We start from the raw sequence: 22,191 nt of genomic DNA, 5'->3' as shown, positions 1-22,191 counted from the left end.
GCCCTGATAGGGGCTATTTGGAGAAAAATATATATATATATATATATATATATATATATATATATATATATATATATTCACCACCAGTTCTCTTGCAGTTGCAGCTTGTGTCTGTAAAGCAATGCACATACTTCAACTGATGCGTTCGAACTGTAGCTTTTAGGCGGCAATAAAAAAGTCAACTAAGTCTTGTGATTATGTTTCTGCTACAAAAGGATATGACTTTTGTTTAGTGGCAGTTTTGATGACAAAGTAGTGCAGAAGGTTTATATGCTTACTGCAAAGAGTAGTAAAGCCAGCCATTACCTGCACTATAATACAAATTAAATGTAAGTGCGAGGGGGGGCTATGGAGAGATGAATGGCACTTTTGCTGGGTGGTAGTGTGGGAATCCGATGAGGAGGTCATGGGAGTGGGAGCACCAATTATGATTGTTGGACTGGGTGCTAGAGGCGCTAAAGACTGTGACAATTGGTATGTGGCAAGGTGAAGTAATAGTGTGTCTTTTTTTTAGTGTCTTGAGAGAACGTGCTGATTGAGGGAAGAAGCGAAGGTAAGATGACCTCTACTGTTGCACGAATCAAACATACACCCACCAGAAATGTTGTGACTGTCTACGTAGGCTAATGTTTTAGAGCAACAGTTTAGCCAGTAGCAGAGATGGCATCTCGTTGGATGACTGCTGCTCAAGCCCTAACTCGGGTTATAGAGGACAGCTCTGACATAGGATCAGAGACTGAGAGAGCAGAGACAGCATCTGAGGGATATGACAATGGCGCAGACTCTGGGAGTCATGTTTCAGTTGGAGGAGTCCCATTAGATAACTACTTTTCCAGTGATTCTGAAGGAGGTGATGACAGTCCTGCTATCCCTTCGCCAGCACAGTCTGTGCAGCGGTACAATAGCGGGTTAGCCCAACCCAGAGAGCAGGTGCATGTGGCAGCAAGCAAAGAGAGAGTGCTCTCTTGGGAGCTCCCCAATTTAGTTCAGCCCCAAATTCCACCACCCAAATCGTATTGTGGAGACATCAAAATTATCTATCACAAAACAACCTGGTTTTGTAAGGCAGGCACCTGCTTTTTTGGTCCTGGGCCCAGCGGCCATATAGGGAAATCTACCAAACCCAGACATTTCTGGAAACTAGACACCCGGGGGAGTCCACAGAAGTGTGACTTGTGTGGATGCCCCAAAGTTTTCTTTCCCAGACTATCCTGCAAAGGTGAGATGTTGAATAAAAACTCAATTTTTTTATGCATTTCTGTCACACAAACTACAGGAATATGCTGGGATCCACAAAATTCCTACCACCCAGTGTTTCCCGACCTGTCCTGATAAAAACGCTACCACACTTGAGTGCCTGTACCTAGTGCCTGCATCAGGAATGCATCACCGCAGGGTCAACCGTTGCCCTCACGTAAGTATCAGCAATGACCATTGTGTGATCTATTCCTGACACGGGCACTAGGCCTACCCACACAAGTGAGGTAGCAGTTTTATCGGGAGACTTGGGGGAGTGTTGGGTGGAAGGAAATTTGTGGCTCCTATCAGATTTCAGAACTTTCTATCACCAAAATGTGAAGAAAAAGTTTTATTTTTGCCAAATTTTGAGGTTTGCAAAGGATTCTGGGTAACAGAACCTGGTGAAAGCGCCACAAGTTACCCCCATTCTGGGTTCCCGGGTGTCTAGTTTTCAAACATGCACAGGTTTGGTAGGTTTCCCTAGGTGCCGGGTGAGCTAGAGGCCAAAATCCACAGCTAGGCACTTTCCAAAAAACACATCAGAGTACAATGTTAAAATGTGATGTGTCCATATTGTGTTTCCTGTCACAGGCAATAGGCCTACCCACACAAGTGAGGTACCATTTTTATCAGGAGACTTAGGGAAACACAGAATAGCAGAACAAGTGTTATTGCCCTTTGTCTTTCTCTACATGTTTTCCTTCCAAATGTAAGACAGTGTGAAAAAATAAGTCTATTTGAGAAATGCCCTGTAATTCACATGCTGGTATGGGGACCCCAAAATTCAGAGATGTGCAAATAACCACTGCTTCTCAACACATTATCCTGTGCCCATTTTGGAAATACAAATGTTTCCTTGATACCTATTTTTCACTCTTTATATTTCACCAAAAGAATTGCTGTATACCCGGTATACAATAAAAACCCATTGCAAGGTGCAGCTCATTTATTGGCTCTGGGTACCTAGGGATTGTGATGAACCTACAAGCCCTACATATCCCCGCAACCAGAAGAGACCAGCAGATGTAATGATATTGCTTTCAAAAATCTGCCATAGCTGGAAAAAGTTACAGAAGAAAACGTGGACAGAAATGGCTCTTTCTTCACCTCAATTTAAATATTTTTTTTACTTTTAGCTGTTACTTTCTGTAGGAAAACCTTGAAGGATCTACATAAATGACCCCCTGCTGAATTCAGAATTGTGTCTACTTTTCAGAAAAGTTTAGCTGTCCAGGATCCAGCATTGGTTTCACACCCATTTCTGTCACTAACTGGAAGAAGGCTGAAAGCACAAAAAATAGTAAAAATGGGGTATGTCCCAGTAAATTGCCAAAATTGTGTTGAAAAATGTGGTTTCCTGATTCAAGTCTGCCGGTTCCTGAAAGCAGGGAAGATGGTGATTTTAGCCCTTTGTTGATGCCATTTTCAGGGAAAAAACATATGCTTTCTTCTGCAGCCCTTTTTCCCATTTTTCTGAAAAAAACTAACTTTTTGCTGTATTTTGGCTAGTTTCTTGGTCTCCTCCAGGGGGAACCCAAAAACTCTGGGTAGCCCAAAAGAGCTCAGCACTGGGGAGAGTGGGGGGGGGGGGTGCAGCAGCTAAGGAGTTAAGGATTAGAAGCCATCTATGGTGGATCTCAGCAGGGCTGTAGTATGTCTTTTTCTGCTCAACAATTCTCAGTATTTAACACCACGAGACTATATGGGGTATTCTTGTGCTGTATAAATATTGTAACTTAACATATGTAGTTGAGGTGGCTCACTTCATTGTTGCTCTTTTTCAAACAGACAAATTATACCCAATAATTTAAAACTACCATCTATGTAGTCTACATTGAAAATGTAATACCATGAATCACCAACAATATTTAGAGGCTAATGTAAGAGATCTTTTAAAACGTCCTGAAGCACCTTAACACTACAATTTCAGACATATCAGACGCATTCCTGATTGTTCCAAGTCTGACCTGGTTGAAATTCCTCTGCCTTACATTTTTTCAGCAAAACTCACCATGAAATATCAAGACAAAAAAGGTTACTAGCATTAAAATTACACAGACACATATTACTGCCTCATATGTTTCTACTACGAATTTAAACATTTCCAGCTTTTGGCCTTCTTGTAGACATAACGTTTCCAAAGAGAAATGTATTGTCACTGAGTTTCAAACTTGAATCTGGAGTATGATTTTTTTAGGAAGCTGAAATTTGTGTGCTTCAATCACAAAACAGGAAAATCAATATATTAATCGAGAAGTTTAATGCAATGCTGTTGTTGAAATATTTAATAGTACAATGCAGTAGTTTTATGTTACACAAAAACATAAGAGTTTACATATTTTCTACTGCAAAGATGTAAAAAGATATTTGGCTGGTGCTCAAAATGCAAAGTCATAATAAATAAAGTCAAATATCTCTATAACGAAAGGAAAACAGAGGAGTGACCTTACCTGGACAATGTGATGAACTGTGTAAACATCAGTGTCACCAACATAGACTCTGATTGCCTGCATGGTAAACCCAAATGATTTTCCTGAACTATGAATGGTGATTGGTTGCTGTGGGCTCACACATGCAATAGAAGATTCTCGACTTGGGGATGAATCTCTGGAGGATGAAGGATCTGAAGAGAGGGAATGAGGTGATATTGGACTTCCGAGTGGAGATGTACCAAACATATCTGAAAGAAATGCACAAAAAGAGACAGGTTATCATGAAGAAATTATCATTGTTTTTAAAAGCCCTAACGATGAAATTTGAGTACAATGCAGCAAGTGAAAGGTCATGGGTCACGAGGGACATAACTTTACATTTCAATGCATGTGTAATTGGAGAATATTTATTACAATTTTGAAAATAGTCTGTGAAGAAAGAAAACGTTTTTCATTAGGTGCAGGGGCTTTTGTGTATTATGGGATTGCAGAGTACTCTAGACTGTACTGAAGCCTATAGTGCCCTTAGAAGTTGTTGTGTAGCATGAAAAATATGTAATGTTTTATAGTGATCTACACTTTCGTCTTTCGTATCTATAAAGTCCATAATAGACAATAGGAATATATCCACAAAGAAAGAGACACTAACAGGGAAAGATAGTATATGCAAAATAAATTAATAAAGGGAAGGCTGTAAACTGCACACATCACCGAATGTCAGGCTAGTGAAATCATACCGTCTTTTCTGAACCCCAGAATTTCACAGTGCTTTCATACACCATCTCGAATTAAATACAACAGAACCGTGAAAAGTCCTGCCTCATCAATTACAATATTGAAACATTCAACTTGAATTTACTACAGCATGGTTTGGTGTACTCAAACGAGACCTGTATGCAAATCCTCTATGCTTCATTAAGTGGTTTGCTTGCTTCTCTAGTTATTTCTAGCGTTCGGTTGTGGCTTTATCAGCGAGGGCTCAATTGTGACTTTTGGGTAAATCGAGTGATTCTGCTGAAACTCTGAGCATATGCATATCTGGACATCTATCCACTATAATGGCTTATGAGAAGGCATAGAACATGACACGTTATACATGCCTGAAACATTTTAAAAAGCACCACAAACACACAATAGCCTTAGTTTCTTTATTAACATTTTGGAGTCAACTAATTTTTTATATTGCTCTAACAGAATACAGTGCTTGATTTATCTTCATGTGTGCTAGATTATCAGCGGAAAATAATCATCTGAGAATTGGTCAGAGAATAAGAAAAATAAATATGTTTGTGGTGGGTAGAGGTTGAGGTAAGTACACTATTGTATGTATTCTTCTTTCTTGTATTTATCAATCTGTCACGTAGGCATCCATTTGTTTAGAACACCTAAACATTATATAAACATACAGACACCTAGATGGATGGCTAGATAGATCGATAGATAGATAGATAAGAGTTTAGAAAAAACATTTGGTGAAAAATGTCATATGTTATTTAGTGCTAAATAAAGCACAATGATTGATTCATTTATTACTTGAATAACACTGTCTGGTTGTTTCAATTAAGTACTGCCAATATACACTTTCTTACACAATCTAAATGCAAACAATAATCATTCAAAGATAAACACATTTGGAAAGAAATCTCTTAAATCAATTCAAATAGGAAGGCTTTGTGACAATCCTAAAACGCAGTCGAATATCAGTGCAAGTGATACGTTGTAAGGTTAAGGGAGTACTTTACTATGAATTATATTATTCACGTTTCCCATCAGATACAGCTGACACATCACGTCGTTCTTATACTTAATTTTAACTTTTATGTTTCTTAACTCGAGAGAAATACATTTACTTTGCAACATAATCCTGAAGTTATATGCTATCAACACAAATTTATCATAGCGGACACCAGAAGATGACCACTTCATATGATCAAATTAGCTCATGATTAAGAAGTAGAAAACAAAACCAAATTCCCGTTCAGGCTAACAATGGGCAAAACCTACACAATGTACCTTCACACAGTTCTAGGCTAATCTGTAAATGGCTCCTGCTAAGCACCAAGAGTAGTGTGAGGAAGTCTAGTCCAATAACATTGTACAAATATTTCTCTGGCAAGCCAATGCAAAAAAAAGCCCATGAGATTGGATAGCCTGAGATGTGACTGCATAGCAATCAAACGTCTAATGGCATTGCTTGTCATTCGAATACAAACGAGGGCTGGTACTCTTGGCGTATGTTAAGGGAAGGCAGTGTGTAGGGATGGAACAGTTTCTTTGAGTAAGAGGAAGGGATTTGAAAATATCAATCTCTAATAACTATCCGTGTAGGTAGCTGCTATGAAACAAACAGTACTTTACTACATTAAAAATACAATCTCACCAGCTGAGTCTTGCTTAAGAGATGCGTACACAGGGCTGTAGGATGGACAAATATACCCCAGACTGCCTTTCTTGCCTAATACTGCCATACAGAACAGGCACAGAAAAGAAAATAAACCACAAGCTAAAGGAGAAAATGCTTATTGAGGATAAAGGCAGCTAAGAGATTATAACATCCAACAGCATGTCTGCCTATCAAGAATGCCATTTGCACTCCTCCCACAAGAAGTCCAGACAGAGGCAACTAAGTTGGCCCAAAGATAGAATGATGAACAGACAGAGCAACATAAGACCGCTACAACACTGGCACTTATATCCCCAGCGTAGCTATAGCTAGGCCAAACTTTCTATAAGAAAGTAATTTCAAGCTAATAACTTTGGCGTCGTTCGACACATCTGCAACACACTTTTCAAAAAAGTTCATCTACTTTGGTCCCTTCATGGCCAAGAAAGGCAAGGGGGGGCATAACATAGAATTAGCATTTTAATTCCTAAGAACACTATGCCCCCCATTATACAGAAATGTCATCAGATTTAACTGACGTAAATCAGGTCAAACGTTTTGGAGAAATTGTCTGGAAAGGTGTCTGGACCATAGGGTACCCTCAGCGATACACATAATTTAAAAAAATCACGGTTCTGGCTAGCTTTGGAAGCTTTCAATCCGGTTGACATTTCGGTACCATGCAAACAATATGATTGATGACCGCAATGTAGAAGAAAAATAGATGTGGCCATCATTACAGGACTCAGGTGTTGCAGTACTATGCAAGCTTCATTTTAGGTACTGTTGCAGCTGATATGCTAATATGAGAATATGCTAATGATTTGCATATATTTACTAATGAGAAAATTTGACATTTGATTAACAGTAATTGAAAATAACGTGTAATGTGCAAAATGTGTCCACGGGGAGTAGGCACCATCTGTGTTAGCAGTACTAAATGTGAAAGTTTAATATTATGTATTAATATGTTACAATGAAGGATATAAATTTATGTTATGGTGCTTCATATTCTTAAGTTAGCTATCCCACAGGCCTAGTCAGCGCTGGGCCTTGCCTGCTTAGACGTGAAGACGCGATGAACTGCTGCAGACTGGAACGGGAAAAAAAGACCTTGAACTGTACAGAGTTCACCATGAAACACTGCTAGAAAAATCTGCAAACTCATCAGCGGACAGGAGACAATCAGAACAAATTGAAACAATTATGTGTAGAGTAGGCTAAATGTACTTTCCCAGGACTTGAAAAAAGGAGGTACAGACTAAAGAGCTGGGGGCAACAATTTTGTTACCTAAGGAACCGGATGATGTACTCATTGACAAGAGGACCAATCATGTTAATGGAACTTGACTCTCAAAATAACGTAGACAAGTGGTAAACAAAAACTATAGGTTAGAGTCACAACCCCTGATAAGGTTGACCAATGGGAAAATTGTGGGACGGACTGAGAGACCCTAATAAAAAGTCATGACATGAGGGGAGAAATCAGAACGGAGAGGCGAAAGTTGATGACGTCAGGAGACGCTGTCCGAAGTGCTGAAATTTGGGCTTGCTTTCCATGAGCCTGAGCCTTGCTGATGACTGATGACCTGGAGACGAAGACTGACTCGTTGCTGATCTATCTTGGATAGGTAGCTATAACTTGATTGACTAATGAATGCTTTTTCTTTCTAGGTACCAACTGCGCTGTTTAAAATGTTTTTCTCTTCTAGTTAGATTTTTCCAAATTAATGATTTTTGACAAAATTGTTTTCGCATGAAGACCCACATGCTGATGCTAATTTGAGATAGGTAGGCTGACAAGGGTGACTAATGGTGAATTGGACTAAGACTGACTGACTCATATTGCTGAATTATTCAATGTTCATGAATTGCTATGCTTCATTTAACGTTGGATGCATATTAAGTAAAATCTCGAAAAATCATTGCTCATGTTGCTAATAAAGGTGTGCTAATCATGGTTGGAGTTGAATATAAGTTTTTTTATTAGAATTGTAACTAATAGGGAATAAAACAAACTAACTTTCATATGAGTGATAGTGGTTTCCTATTAGAGTCACAATGGGTCTAGCCAGATGTAGGAGGCTGGACTGGCTTGTAGTGAGTACCTAAGGGTACTTGCACCTTGCACCAGGCCCAGTTATCCCTTATTAGTGTATAGGGTGTCTAGCAGCATAGGCTGATAGATAATGGTAGCTTAGCAGAGCAGCTTAGGCTGAACTAGGAGACGAGTGAAGCTCCTACAGTACCACTTAGTGTCATATACACAATATCATAAGAAAACACAATACACAGTTATACTAAAAATAAAGGTACTTTATTTTTTTGACAATATGCCAAAGTATCTCAGAGTGTACCCTCAGTGAGAGGATAGGACATATACACAAGATATATATACACAATACCAGAAATATGCAGTATAGTCTTAGAAAACAGTGCAAACAATGTATAGTTACAATAGGATGCAATGGGGACACATAGGGTTAGGGGCAACACAAACCATATACTCCAAAAGTGGAATGCGAACCACGAATGGACCCCAAACCTATGTGACCTTGTAGAGGGTCGCTGGGACTATTAGAAAATAGTGAGGGTTAGAAAAATAGCCCACCCCAAGACCCTGAAAAGTGAGTGCAAAGTGCACTAAAGTTCCCCAAAGGACAAAGAAGTTGTGATAGGGGAATAAGGCAGGAAAGACACAAACCAACAATGCAACAACGCTGGATTTCCAATCTGGGGTACCTGTGGAACAAGGGGACCAAGTCCAAAAGTCACAAGCAAGTCGGAGATGGGCAGATGCCCAGGAAATGCCAGCTGCGGGTGCAAAGAAGCTTCTACTGGACAGAAGAAGCTGCGGTTTCTGCAGGAACGCAAAGGGCTAGAGACTTCCCCTTTGGAGGACGGATCCCTCTCGCCTTGTAGAGTCGTGCAGAAGTGTTTTCCCGCCGAAAGAATGCCAACAAACCTTGCTAGCTGCAAATCGTGCGGTTAGCGTTTTTGGACGCTGCTGTGGCCCAGGAGGTCGCAAATTGGACCAGGAGGTAGAGGGGACGTCGAGCAAGACAAAGAGCCCTCTTAGCAGCAGGTAGCACCCGGAGAAGTGCCAGAAACAGGCACTACGAGGATGCGTGAAACGGTGCTCACCCGAAGTCGCACAAAGGAGTCCCACGTCGCCGGAGACCAACTTAGAAAGTCGTGCAATGCAGGTTAGAGTGCCGTGGACCCAGGCTTGGCTGTGCACAAAGGATTTCCGCCGGAAGTGCACAGGGGCCGGAGTAGCTGCAAAAGTCGCGGTTCCCAGCAATGCAGTCTAGCGAGGTGGGGCAAGGACTTACCTCCACCAAACTTGGACTGAAGAGTCACTGGACTGTGGGAGTCACTTGGACAGAGTTGCTGGATTCGAGGGACCTCGCTCGTCGTGCTGAGAGGAGACCCAAGGGACCGGTAATGCAGCTTTTTGGTGCCTGCGGTTGCAGGGGAACGATTCCGTCGACCCACGGGAGATTTCTTCGGAGCTTCTGGTGCAGAGAGGAGGCAGACTACCCCCACAGCATGCACCACCAGGAAAACAGTCGAGAAGGCGGCAGGATCAGCGTTACAGAGTTGCAGTAGTCGTCTTTGCTACTATGTTGCAGTTTTGCAGGCTTCCAGCGCGGTCAGCAGTCGATTCCTTGGCAGAAGGTGAAGAGAGAGATGCAGAGGAACTCGGATGAGCTCTTGCATTCGTTATCTAAGGAATCCCAAGAGACAGAGACCCTAAATAGCCAGAAAAGAGGGTTTGGCTACCTAGGAGAGAGGATAGGCTAGCAACACTTGAAGGAGCCTATCACAAGGAGTCTCTGACGTCACCTGGTGGCACTGGCCACTCAGAGCAGTCCAGTGTGCCAGCAGCACCTCTGTTTCCAAGATGGCAGAGGTCTGGAGCACACTGGAGGAGCTCTGGGCACCTCCCAGGGGAGGTACAGGTCAGGGGAGTGGTCACTCCCCTTTCCTTTGTCCAGTTTCGCGCCAGAGCAGGGCTAAGGGGTCCCTGAACCGGTGTAGACTGGCTTATGCAGAAATGGGCACCAAATGTGCCCATGAAAGCATTTCCAGAGGCTGGGGGAGGCTACTCCTCCCCTGCCTTCACACCATTTTCCAAAGGGAGAGGGTGTAACACCCTCCTTCAGAGGAAGTCCTTTGTTCTGCCATCCTGGGCCAGGCCTGGCTGGACCCCAGGAGGGCAGATGCTTGTCTGAGGGGTTGGCAGCAGCAGCAGCTGCAGTGAAACCCCGGGAAAGGCAGTTTGGCAGTACCAGGGTCTGTGCTACAGACCACTGGGATCATGGGATTGTGCCAACTATGCCAGGATGGTATAGAGGGGGCAATTCCATGACCATAGACATATTACATGGCCATATTCGGAGTTACCATTGTGAAGCTACATATAGGTAGTGACCTATATGTAGTGCACGCGTGTAATGGTGTCCCCGCACTCACAAAGTCCGGGGAATTGGCCCTGAACAATGTGGGGGCACCTTGGCTAGTGCCAGGGTGCCCTCACACTAAGTAACTTAGCACCCAACCTTTACCAGGTAAAGGTTAGACATATAGGTGACTTATAAGTTACTTAAGTGCAGTGTAAAATGGCTGTGAAATAACGTGGACGTTATTTCACCCAGGCTGCAGTGGCAGGCCTGTGTAAGAATTGTCAGAGCTCCCTATGGGTGGCAAAAGAAATGCTGCAGCCCATAGGGATCTCCTGGAACCCCAATACCCTGGGTACCTCAGTACCATATACTAGGGAATTATAAGGGTGTTCCAGTAAGCCAATGTAAATTGGTAAAATTGGTCACTAGCCTGTTAGTGACAATTTTGAAAGAAATGAGAGAGCATAACCACTGAGGTTCTGATTAGCAGAGCCTCAGTGAGAGAGTTAGTCACTACCCAGGTAACACATTCAGGCACACTTATGAGCACTGGGGCCCTGGTGAACAGGGTCCCAGTGACACATACAACTAAAACAACATATATACAGTGAAAAATTGGGGTAACATGCCAGGCAAGATGGTACTTTCCTACACCAGAAAGTCTGCATTTTCGCCACACAATGAACAGCTAATTGTGCAGAGTTTTCCATGAAATAACACATTTTTGAACAGGCCATCAAGATCTATTTTCTGACATGACATTTGAAACTGCTACATGAAGAAGGGAGTTTAAACCTCTTTTCCCGGAGTTTGCGGCCCAATTTTCAGCAAGCCAAATTTTTATAAAACATTTTCTATAAATAAAAACTGTCATTCTTTTCAAAGGCGGCAATTGTAAAATACTTTTTTTGCTTTTCTTTTTTCTCTTCAAAAGCTAAGATAACGTGTACGTCTTTAGTATATTCTCAGAAAATTAAGGTTTTCAACAGTTACTAGCAATGTAGATAAAACTAAAAAGCTAGTATGCTTTACAAGAGTTTTTGCCAAGTAGTACACAACATGGCGCTAAATTAAAAGCTTCTTGCTGGGGGACCCTCGGATGACAGGGGTCCGCAATATCAAAGTGGTGGGGGATCCCAGGGTTGGGTTGATAAGGAACGGTAATGGAGCACGAGTGGGTAATGCAATTAAATTCCAGAGGGTAAAGCCAACACAGCCACAGTGCGACACACACAAAGAACTTAACAGAAGAACACAACTATGTCAAAACACTGACAAAATGTTGGACAGTATTATGTGACTCAGCAATGGATAGTAGCGTAATTTCTAGATAGGTTATGACATTTGGTAAACTCTGAGGAGTTTGTCACATAATGCTAATGGGCTTTATAACAAGCGAAAAGGAGATTAGAGTTGTGGGTTATAACACACAATCCAAAAGGGATTCTATGACAAGAGACGCACACCCGCACAAATCAATTAGGTGATTTCAGTATGTTTATTTTTTGGTCCTAATATAGGTTTTCGGGCTCCGCTGCTGCAACAAACAAGGGGTTGCACTCTTATTCTGAAAGCTGATGGGTGCGGTTTAATAGCTGAGTCAGTGTAATTATTTTTTACGTAAAATTAATATTAGCTAATTAAATGCAACAATTTATTTTAAAAACACATTTTAAAATTTAGACACTAATATTTAAATTTGAGTAATTAATATAATTTAATTTTAAGCCATTTAATGCAAATAATAATTCGATATTAAGCAAATAATGAAAAAATAGAAATAATATGGGTTAAAGAAGCAGCTATGGGTTTTTAGGGCTATAAGCTGGTTAATGCATAAGGAGTAGTAAAGACTTTTTATGGATTAGTAATGGGTAGTGTATAGGAGCAGTAATGAGTTTTTAGGGCTCAGGGATGAGGTTGTGTATGGGGTAAATAGGAGCATTTAGGGTTCAGGAATGGGGTAGAGTTTAGAGGTAGTAAAGTGTATTTGAAGAGCACAAGAATGGGTATTTCATAAAATTAAATAATTATTAACTACAAGTGTGCATCAACATTTGATTACATTTTAAAAATAAAATAATTAAAAATAATGTATTTTAAGTTATTTGAAATTAAATTTGATATTAAAATATATACAGAATGTGAAAAATTAATAAATACATATATACACAAACATATACACATATATACACACCCATATATAAATATATATTTATATATCTCAATGGCACCTTATATGGGCAACTACTTGGGACTGTAATGTGCAGTTGCTTCACTCCCAGCTTTGTGAAACTGGGTTGGCAGGAGGAACAACTGTTCAAAGAGGATACAAGTGCTAAGGATATAGAAACAGGCAGTGATGTGGTTAAGGTATATAGATGATTTATTTATCATTTGGAAAGGTTTGACGGGCGTGCAGAAGATTTTGTCAGAAAACAAAATGCTAGAAAACTAAATATTAATAGCTACAACCTTACCTTCACCCACACTTTGAGCAATATGAGTGTTGAATTTCTAGATGTCAAGTTTGAGATCAAGGGGAATAAAATTAAGACTATCCTATTCAGGGAATCCACAGTTGGCAACAGTTTACTCCAATGCCCTCAGTGGTCACCCCAACACCCTCAAATAGAGTAGCCTGTAGGGGGAACTACTGATAGCAAGAAGGAACTGTAACAATGAAGAGACCTGCATAAATGAACAAAAAGTTTATGGACATATAATCAATGACAGGCCCGGTATAATGTACCATAAGGGACACTCATTAAGGGATAAGCTGGTACATGGCAACATCACAATTGCCAACAGAGTCAAAGAACAAAGCCTTAAGGGATTCTTCCCATGTGGACATTGCAAAGCAATGACAAATAGCAGCTGCAAGAAATAATATATAACTCCACATGGCGGCATGAACAAAGTCATAACACAATTCCTGAATTGTAGTTTACAGTTTGTAGTGTACATACTGGAATGTCCCTGTAAACTTAGATATGTCAGTAGCATAACACATGCTGTAAAAAAAAAATCTAGAACATCTCAGGGCCATTTATGACTGTGACCCTCATTACCTAGTGGCCAGACAATTTAGGGAGGTATACTACAGTGACCATTCTAAGTTATCCTTCTTTGCCATTGAACCAATAATCTGCACGATCAGGGGAGGTAACAGAACGCTATTGTTGACGAAAAGAGAGCCCAAATACATAACTGATCTAGACATGAAAGGATCAGCAGGGCTTAACTCCAATGAAGAACTAAGGGGGTCATTCTGACCCTGGCGGCCGGTGACCGCCAGGGTCACCGACCACAGGAGCACCGCCAACAGGCTGGCGGTGCTCCCGAGGGCATTCTGACCGCGGCGGTTCAGCCGCGGTCAGAAAGGGTAAACCGGCGGTCTCCCGCCGGTTTACCACTGCCCTACAGAATCCTCCCTGGCTGCGGAGCGCGCTCCGCAGCCATGGGGATTCTGACACCCCCTACCGCCATCCTGTTCCTGGCGGGTCTCCCGCCAGGAACAGGATGGCGGTAGGGGGTGCCGCGGGGCCCCTGGGGGCCCCTGCAGTGCCCATGCCCATGGCATGGGCACTGCAGGGGCCCCCTTAAGAGGGCCCCGCAAAGTATTTCAGTGTCTGCTAAGCAGACACTGAAATACGCGACGGGTGCAACTGCACCCGTCGCACCCCTGCAACTACGCCGGCTCAATTCTGAGCCGGCGTCCTCGTTGCAGGGGCATTTCCTCTGGGCCGGCGGGCGCTCTTTTGGAGAGCGCCCGCCGGCCCAGAGGAAATGTCTGAATGGCCGCCGCGGTCTTTTGACCGCGGTGCGGTCATTCAGCGGCGGTACCTTGGCGGACAGCCTCCGCCGTCCGCCAAGGTCAAAATGACCCCCTAAGTGTACAGCTATGAGATGACTAACAATAAAGTTGTCATGTACATGCTCTCTTTCTTCATTTTGTAATTTGTGATATACAAGACCATATGGTTTGAATGTGCAATTTTATTACTCTATTGCAGGAGGATAGGAAGCGGGTATACTGTTACAATGCAGTAGTCGGACGGGGAATCCCCTCCCCTTTTCTTCACCTACATGGGGAGGTGTGTGATGGAACACTACACAGATAACATTTTTGCTTTTTGTTAAAGCATGGTTACTAGATACCTGAGTCACCAGGATGTTGTTCCCAATTAAGAATAACCACAGATATTGCAATAACGTTGATCAAGGCCTTGAAGTTGACTATTCCCTTTTCCCTTTAGCCCACTTGGGCATGATTCCTCTATGTTTTGGGGTATCCTCCAGGGAGTTGATATTTTTGCCTACATTGGTTGATGATAGTTTTCCAATTTCCTGGAATGTCCCTTTATGGTATAGTGTCCATTGTGGATTTACATACCACTCAGAATGTGCCTGAATATGGACATTCCGATTGCCTTGCATGAAAAGCATCCATTGTTGTGTTCAATTGTACTTTAGTTTTATTTGAGCTACTCCTGTGAACAACCACATGCACTGAATTTCATATGCAAAGCAGATACATTAGAATGTAATTACATCATTTTGTTTGCATGCAGTCATGTGTTGGACATGCTGTTATGGTATAATCTTTGTGGTTTTGCCAAATCAATTGATGATAGGGTAATCACCCAGCTGAATGCTATTGTTGTTTTCACATTTTCATGGTCTACTGGACATGATTAGATGACATTTGGACAGATAACAGACCATAACTGCACTATATAATTTGATTACGGATGCATATATGTTACAAACTGTGTCCAGTTTAAGATAGTGCCCATGTTGAGAAGTGTTTCAGAATTTCACTTGCACTTTTGCCTACTTTTGATGCTAATTGTGGTCTTTTGAATACCGTTTATTGGTTGTGTGAACAAGGCCGTTTTACAGCCCAAATGCATCATGGTGCTGGAATATGCGTTGTGCTTTTAAAATTAAAGAAAACAATTAAAGTATCTATCATACTTTGAAAATCAAGAGTAAGGACCTGACCTCTGTGTGAGGACAACTTTAGTTTAATGCCGTCTAGCAGTTTTTGTGAGGGAACCTCAAAACAAATCTAATTTCATCTAAAAATGCACCAATCACATTCCCACCCCGCCTCACTGACACGTCTGTTCCTTCCCCTGACTAGTCAGCTTTTCCCACTCTCACCGAAAATGTAGTGAATTTTTAGTGGTGCTTCAGATAGTATTAACTCAGTGCTTAATTTGTGCTTGTTGTTTCCGGTGCTGAGCACCGGCACCTATTTTTGAGGGCCGGGAAAACAAAGAAGCGTCGCAAAGGGAGGAAACAGAAAGCTGGTAGAGTGAGGAGGCACGGATTAGCTTTAAATGGATTGAAGAGGCCCGAGATGGCTTCAGGATTATGCCGCCTCAGTATTCCGTGTTCCCACATTTAATTGCAGCACTCGTGTGTTTAAGAGGAGGGCTTTGGGCACCGGCACGTTTTTATTTACAAATTAAGCACTGTATTAACTGAACGATATCTCAAAGCTATAAGCAAAAGAAAATGCATTTTCCGTTTGAACTAATTTTTCTAACCATAAACACAGAAGCACTTCTTCTGTAACGTGCACAAATATTTTTTAACCAAATCAAAATGTTTCTCTGAAGTAGATTTAACCAAGGATGGTTAAGTGTATCAATATAAAAGGCCACCAGGTGATCCTGGAATCACTCAAAATAGTAGAGTCGGTCTGACAGTCTTTCAATGGTTAGACTACTGTTATCTGTTAACAAGTTTTAAAGATTAACACATTTAAATGTGTAGGGGGGTGTACATGTACACTTCTCCACTCTGCCCCAAGTGAACAACATTAAATGTGTAGTCCTCCACTGTGCTCTGAGTAAGCAACATCAAATGTGCACTTCTCCACTGTGCCCTGAGTAAATAACATAAAATGAGCACTCCACTGTTCTCTGGGTAAGCAACATCAAATGTGTAGTCCTCCAGTGTGCTTTGTGTAAACAACATTAAATGTGCACTCCTCCACTGAGCTCTGCGTAAGCAACATTAAATGTGTAATCCTCCACTGGGCCCTGACTAAACAACATTAAATGTGTAGTCCTCCACTGTGCCCTGAGTAAACAACATTAAATGTGCACTCCTCCACTGTGCTTTGAGTAAGCAACATGAAATGTTTAGTCCTCCACTGTGTTCGGAGTAAGCGACATCAAATATTTACTCAGGGCACAGCGGAGAAGTGCACAACATCAAATGAGCTCTCCACTGTGCCCTGAATAAACAACAATAAATGTGCACTCCTCCACTGTGCTCTGAGCAAATAACATTAAATGCGCGCCCCTCTACTGTGCTCTGTGTAAATAACATTAAATATGCACTTCACTGTGCTACGAGTCCTTTCTTATTAAGGTACAACATCCCCACGGACTGCTATAATAAAGTTGCTTCGCTTTGCTAAATGCCACGTTGTCCTCAAATAAGTGGCTGAACAACACAAAACATTTAATGAAATACATGAAAATTCATGCATGGTATGATGACATACAGCCATTCCACCAGAGGACTGCACCTCAGTAGTTATTAGCCAAAAATACACTTCACGCAGTAGTACTTGAGTTGAGGTCCAGGCTGCCACAAAATGTCGAAGGTTAATGTGCGAGAACTAAGACGGCGACACAGACTGGGCTGAGGAGATATTGCACTTACATCACTGTTTCACACAGGTCAAAAAGGGCATGCACAAATCTTCAAATGTCATGCTAAATAGATGCATCTCTACCTCCAGAGATCATGAGGGACAGAGCACTAGCAGAGACGGACTTAGGGATTTTTCCAGAGATTCTCTGTTTCTCTGTGTTTTCTAATCGCTGACGAGCCATATGAGAAGTCGCTTCACTGCCAGGCTTTGAGGAATTATCTGTACTGTCCACACTCTCGTTTCTTCCATTTATCTGATCTAAGGTCTCAGAAAAACTATCAACTGTTTAAGAAAGAAAGGATAAACGTTATGAAGAAACTGAAGAATGCAAAATTAGTACAGAGGTAGATAACCATACTAATTATTATTATTTTTTTTTACAATCATAAGAACAATTTTATATTAACTACCCATTTGTGTTTCTTTTAGGAACAGACATGAGGTTAGGAATATGCATTTTTTAAATGTTATACAGTTAAAATAAACCAGTGTGCAGAGCTGATTAAAGATCCAACAGGAACGGTGTACAGCAAGACTGAAAATAAGCTGACATTACTGTACACTATAAACATTCTGCCTTAGGCAACGTGGGTGAACTGTACAGCATGAACGTTGATCAGGAAATGGCAATCAAGAGCATGTCTTGATTGTAAGGTAATCTTAGGGTACCAGCAGCCATTCGCTCTTCAACTCACATGACAAATCACAACAGGCATTTTCAATGCAACGGGTCTTGCATTAGCTCGAGTTAGAGCTATTAGCGTTGTGAAGAAAAAAAAATGCAGCGCGATCGCACTATTTAAAATGCAGCGCGATCGCGCTGCGTAGAAAATAAACAGATAAAGTAGTCCAGACACCAAGCGGAAAACATCGAGCCTCGTATGTTTTTAGTAGTTTACTGGTGCTGTGTAGGTGGGCTAAACGCCGGAAAAGGCATGACGTATGCATGCCTTTCACAAATGAAAGCAAGCGGATTTTAAAAGGCAAGCCCATGAACCAATGTAAGTGACTGACGTGACATGGGTGTGGTTTGAAGCCCAGAGAGAGATTACAGAATGGGACGGAAAGCTTTGCGCTTGCCCTTAAAAACAGGGCTGAAGACATTTTTCAGCAACAACCATAATATGAAAGATTTTTCTACAAGACTGCGGCGCATACACTAAAAAAGAGACAAAGATGCAGTGGATTTTCATTCCAGAGGAGTCTGAGCTATATAGCCGGAGCCAATCTTGGGTCAATTTGGTACAACCGATAACAAGGGCTGAAAAGGTACACTTGTGGTTGCTCGTGTAAAGCCAGATGATGTCCGTGGACTGTCATATCACAAATTCAAGTAAATCATTTTTGGGAATTTAAATTGTAGATAAATGTCCTAGAACTTGCGCCTTAAGGTAACTATAACCTATGCCCTCATGGTGCACAGTTTTTTCGTAAAAATCTTACTGCAAATATTATATTGATATTATCAAATATGTTTTCAAAGGTGTCATGAGTGCCGCATTGTGTGGGGTAATTAGCAGTGCATGGCGTAGTAAGTTACCTTAGGGCATGAATTATAGATATTTGAGGTAACTAACTATAACAGGTGAATTTCTATGGTTTCATACAGTTAAAATGTGAGCCTAACTAGAACGCTCCCTATCATTTTAATTAATTTCTATGTTTTTTAAAATTATATTTCCTAAATATAACATCCCTGTAACCTTTGTTTTACACTGACTGTCTATGTTTTTGTTAATGTAAAGTAATTTTTATTACTATACATTAATCCAATTACCGCTGTGCACGGTCTTAGGCCGTTCATGGCGGCGGTTGGTCGCAGGGCCTGGCCTGTGGTCAGGCCCTGCAGCCATCCCCTATAACCACCCAACCCTGCACAGTGCACAGCATCCGGCCGATGCGCAGCGGGTCTTGGACACATGGCCTGGCCTGCGGCCAGTCCCAGCGGCCAACCCCTATACCAACCAATCCCTCCTCAGGCACACTGCCCCCATCACCAGGCCGATCTCAGTCCCGGGTACTCCATTACTGTCCCAACTATTTTTTGGGGGAGGGAGCTATGTGGCCCTCCCTCCCCCAGGGTTCGGCCTAAAAACGTTTTATTTAAAGACGGGGGCTGCGTGGCCCCTCTCCCCATGCCGATTTCAGCCCCGGGGACCCCATCCCTGGCCTAAATATTTTATTTTTTTCTGAGGGGAGAGGGGCGTGCGGCACCCTTCGTAAAGGTGGTGGCACCCCTCGTAAAGGTCGATCTAGGCCCCGGGGACCCCATCCCTTGTGACCTGACCTAGTTATTATTATTTTTTTGCTTTTATTTTTTTGGAGAGGCTGTTTGGCCCCCTTCACCAGGGCCGTTCTTGGCCAGGGGACCCCATCCCCTGGGGCCTGGCCATGTGACCTGGGAACCCCACAGGGCACCCAGTCCCAATGTTGGGGACCGTGGGGGGAGTCTAAAGGCCCACAAAGACCAAATTGGCTCCCCACCCCCTCTGGTAGCCAGCATTGCTGTCACAGAGAGGAAACTGCTAAAGCTGTGAGAGCAGTTTCCTCTGTGTGCCTGCATGCCTCTCCACAGGCAGGTAGACACAAGGAAACCTCCGCTCCGATGAAGGGAGAGCTGTTTACCAGCTCTCCCTTCATCGGAGCAGAGTGTTTGCTGTTACTTGGTGGCAGATGCCAAAGTTGCTGCCAAGCCACCACAAACAGCTATGTCCCGGGGGTGGGCACCCTGGGACATAGCAAAAGCTGGCCTTCGGTGGTGGTGGCCCCCAGCGCCATCAGCAGCTCCTCAAGGGGGACTACGTGGGCTTCCCCCCCCCTACTAAAACAGCCCCAGGGAGGTGGTGGTCCCCGGGGATCCGAAATGGACTCCCTTTCTATTTTTGAGTGTTTGTCCTGGAGGGGTAGTTTCCTGGGGGTTGCTGGGGGAGGGAACGGGGGGCGCTTGGCCCTCCTGCATTGAATTAGATTCAAGCCTGCATTACTTTTGCTTTTAGCCCTGGGGAGGTAGCGGTCCCTGGGGCTGCAGGGGGACCCAGGCAGCCCCTGCCATACAAATCATTAAAGTCCTGGGGAAGTGGTGGTCCCCGGGGAGGGCTGGGTGCCCTCCCGGCATTATATTAGCAATGCCCCTGGACATGGCCCTGCCGAGGGCTTCGGAATTATGAAGCGCAGGAGCCTGAACTTTGCTTTTTTTTTTTGTGCTTTTTTTTGTACATTTTCGCAGGATCCACAAATCCGCCACGACTTCCGGCTAAAACTTTTTTTTAAATGCGTTTTAGCCCTGGTGTGGTCCCTATGGGACCCCAGCACCAGAGCTAAGGGGTCAGAGTGTCCATACCCTGGCCCCCTTATTTTTTTTTTTTTACACTTATTTCTGGGACACTTCTTGTTTTAGTGTTAGCAGCCAATCAGATCTCAGCATGATATCGGGAAGGGTCGCGAATCCTTTGCGTCCCTATATATATACAAATTTGGATTTCCTACAATTTAAAAAAAACTACTGAACGGATTTACACCAAATAACAAAAAGGGCTCTTTCTGGACCAAGAGCTACCTTTCTGCCAACTTTGAAATAATTCCGTCCAGTGGTTTAGGTGCTATAGCTATTAAAAATACCTATGGCAAAATGAGTGGGTAAAACGCATTTTAGGACCCCCCATTTTTCTCAGCCCTGCTTCATGGATCACCCCAAAACTTTCCAGACAGCAACTAAAGTGAGCGTCATATTATCTTGGAAAATTTCGTGAAGATTCATCAAATATCGCCAAAGTTATTAGCAAAACAAACAAAAAAATTCTATAGAGACTAGGTCCTAAGTATAACTACTTAATGGCACGGGGCAAGGGTGCGAGTTATAGTTACCTTAGGGCATGAGTTTGGAAGAACTAACTATAACTGCTGAATTTCTGTGGTTTTGTACGAGTAAATACAGAACCTAACTGTAACTGTAACGTCCCTGTAACCTTTAGGGTTTTCAGTGAATATTATCTATATTTATATATATATTTATATATATATGCCTCTAGCCGACTACAAAAACAAACCAAAAGCTAGAAAAGATACCACTCACAGGAAATTGTTGAGAATAACAGAAGGGGGCAAACCTGAAAAGATTGTAGAGTGACACCACAGGCTACATGGACTGCCTGCCCATTCTGCAACTGGAGTACAAGTATTATATTACCAAAGCAAAAGGCATATTTTTATTCCAGACAGCAAATTCAGATTTTCCCTCAAATCACCTGTTTCGGATGTGCACTGATGGGCCAAACATAATTAATGCTCATCCATGTTCCTTCCAAACAAATGACATTCTTCTTTTCTAGCAATACTGAAACTTTCCAAGCAAATGTCCTCCACCTCCTGACACTAACCACAGTGAGGGCCTGACACTAACCACAGTGAGGCGACAACAATGCCAGATAACTGTCCTGGAATGCTCCTTGGCTCAGGGAGAAGATGTTACCGAACTCTGATCATCCTTCAAAAATCTGCTTGACAAAAAGGCATTGGCAATGCAAAGGCAATCAAACTAGCACTAGCCCCACTTGCCCTCCCCACTATCACTAATCTAGTCAACATGTCTTCGATCACATGGGTTGTTCCTGGCACCATCAAACATGGTATAATGACATCACATTTAAAGAAGCAAATTGTTGACTTTAGTAGTTTTATCTACTGGATGTCCATTACAGGTGTCTCCTGGATTGTAGTTGCTTTGGAATTTAAAGCATGCTAGTAGTTTGCCACTCACTTTGTAACCAACAATCTGCTGAATGACAAAGTCCGTCTTCCTTCAAGAAAACTGGAACCACATTAAGTAGAATTAGAGAGGAACTCCTCTCTGTTTCAAGCCTGGGCCAGACCTGTGAGTGTGCATCTTACCAGGCCTCACACAGTGATACAATACTGTGATGTTCAAACAACTTGCCTCATGCAATGGAAACAGGGAGACAACCCAACAATAGTTTTCATTATTCCTTAATGACCACACCCAACAAAAAAAATGTCATCAGCAATGTTCAATCATCTCCGTAATCCTCGTAA

At 42.4% G+C, this 22,191-nt stretch overlaps 1 protein-coding gene across 5 annotated transcripts in view; it reads right to left on the bottom strand.

The window, feature by feature from the left end:
* The window catches only part of MAST4 (microtubule associated serine/threonine kinase family member 4), a 1,720,607-nt gene that overhangs the window by 29,909 nt on the left and 1,668,507 nt on the right, over positions 1 to 22,191 (bottom strand). For 4 of the 5 annotated variants that reach the window (XM_069222961.1, XM_069222970.1, XM_069222988.1 and 1 more), the window contains 2 exons: positions 17,224 to 17,424; positions 3,690 to 3,919 (listed from right to left, as the gene is read on the bottom strand). In XM_069222961.1, coding sequence (XP_069079062.1) covers positions 3,690 to 3,919; positions 17,224 to 17,424 — 431 coding nt within the window. The remainder of the gene's footprint in view (positions 1 to 3,689; positions 3,920 to 17,223; positions 17,425 to 22,191) is intronic. The other variant, XM_069222979.1, reaches the window with a different exon arrangement.

Source organism: Pleurodeles waltl, chromosome 1_1 (genome assembly GCF_031143425.1).
Source record: "Pleurodeles waltl isolate 20211129_DDA chromosome 1_1, aPleWal1.hap1.20221129, whole genome shotgun sequence".
Classification (NCBI taxonomy): Eukaryota; Metazoa; Chordata; class Amphibia; order Caudata; family Salamandridae; genus Pleurodeles; species Pleurodeles waltl.
The sequence above is the reverse complement of the archived record's forward strand: the minus strand, read 5'-3'. Positions and strand labels throughout refer to the sequence as shown.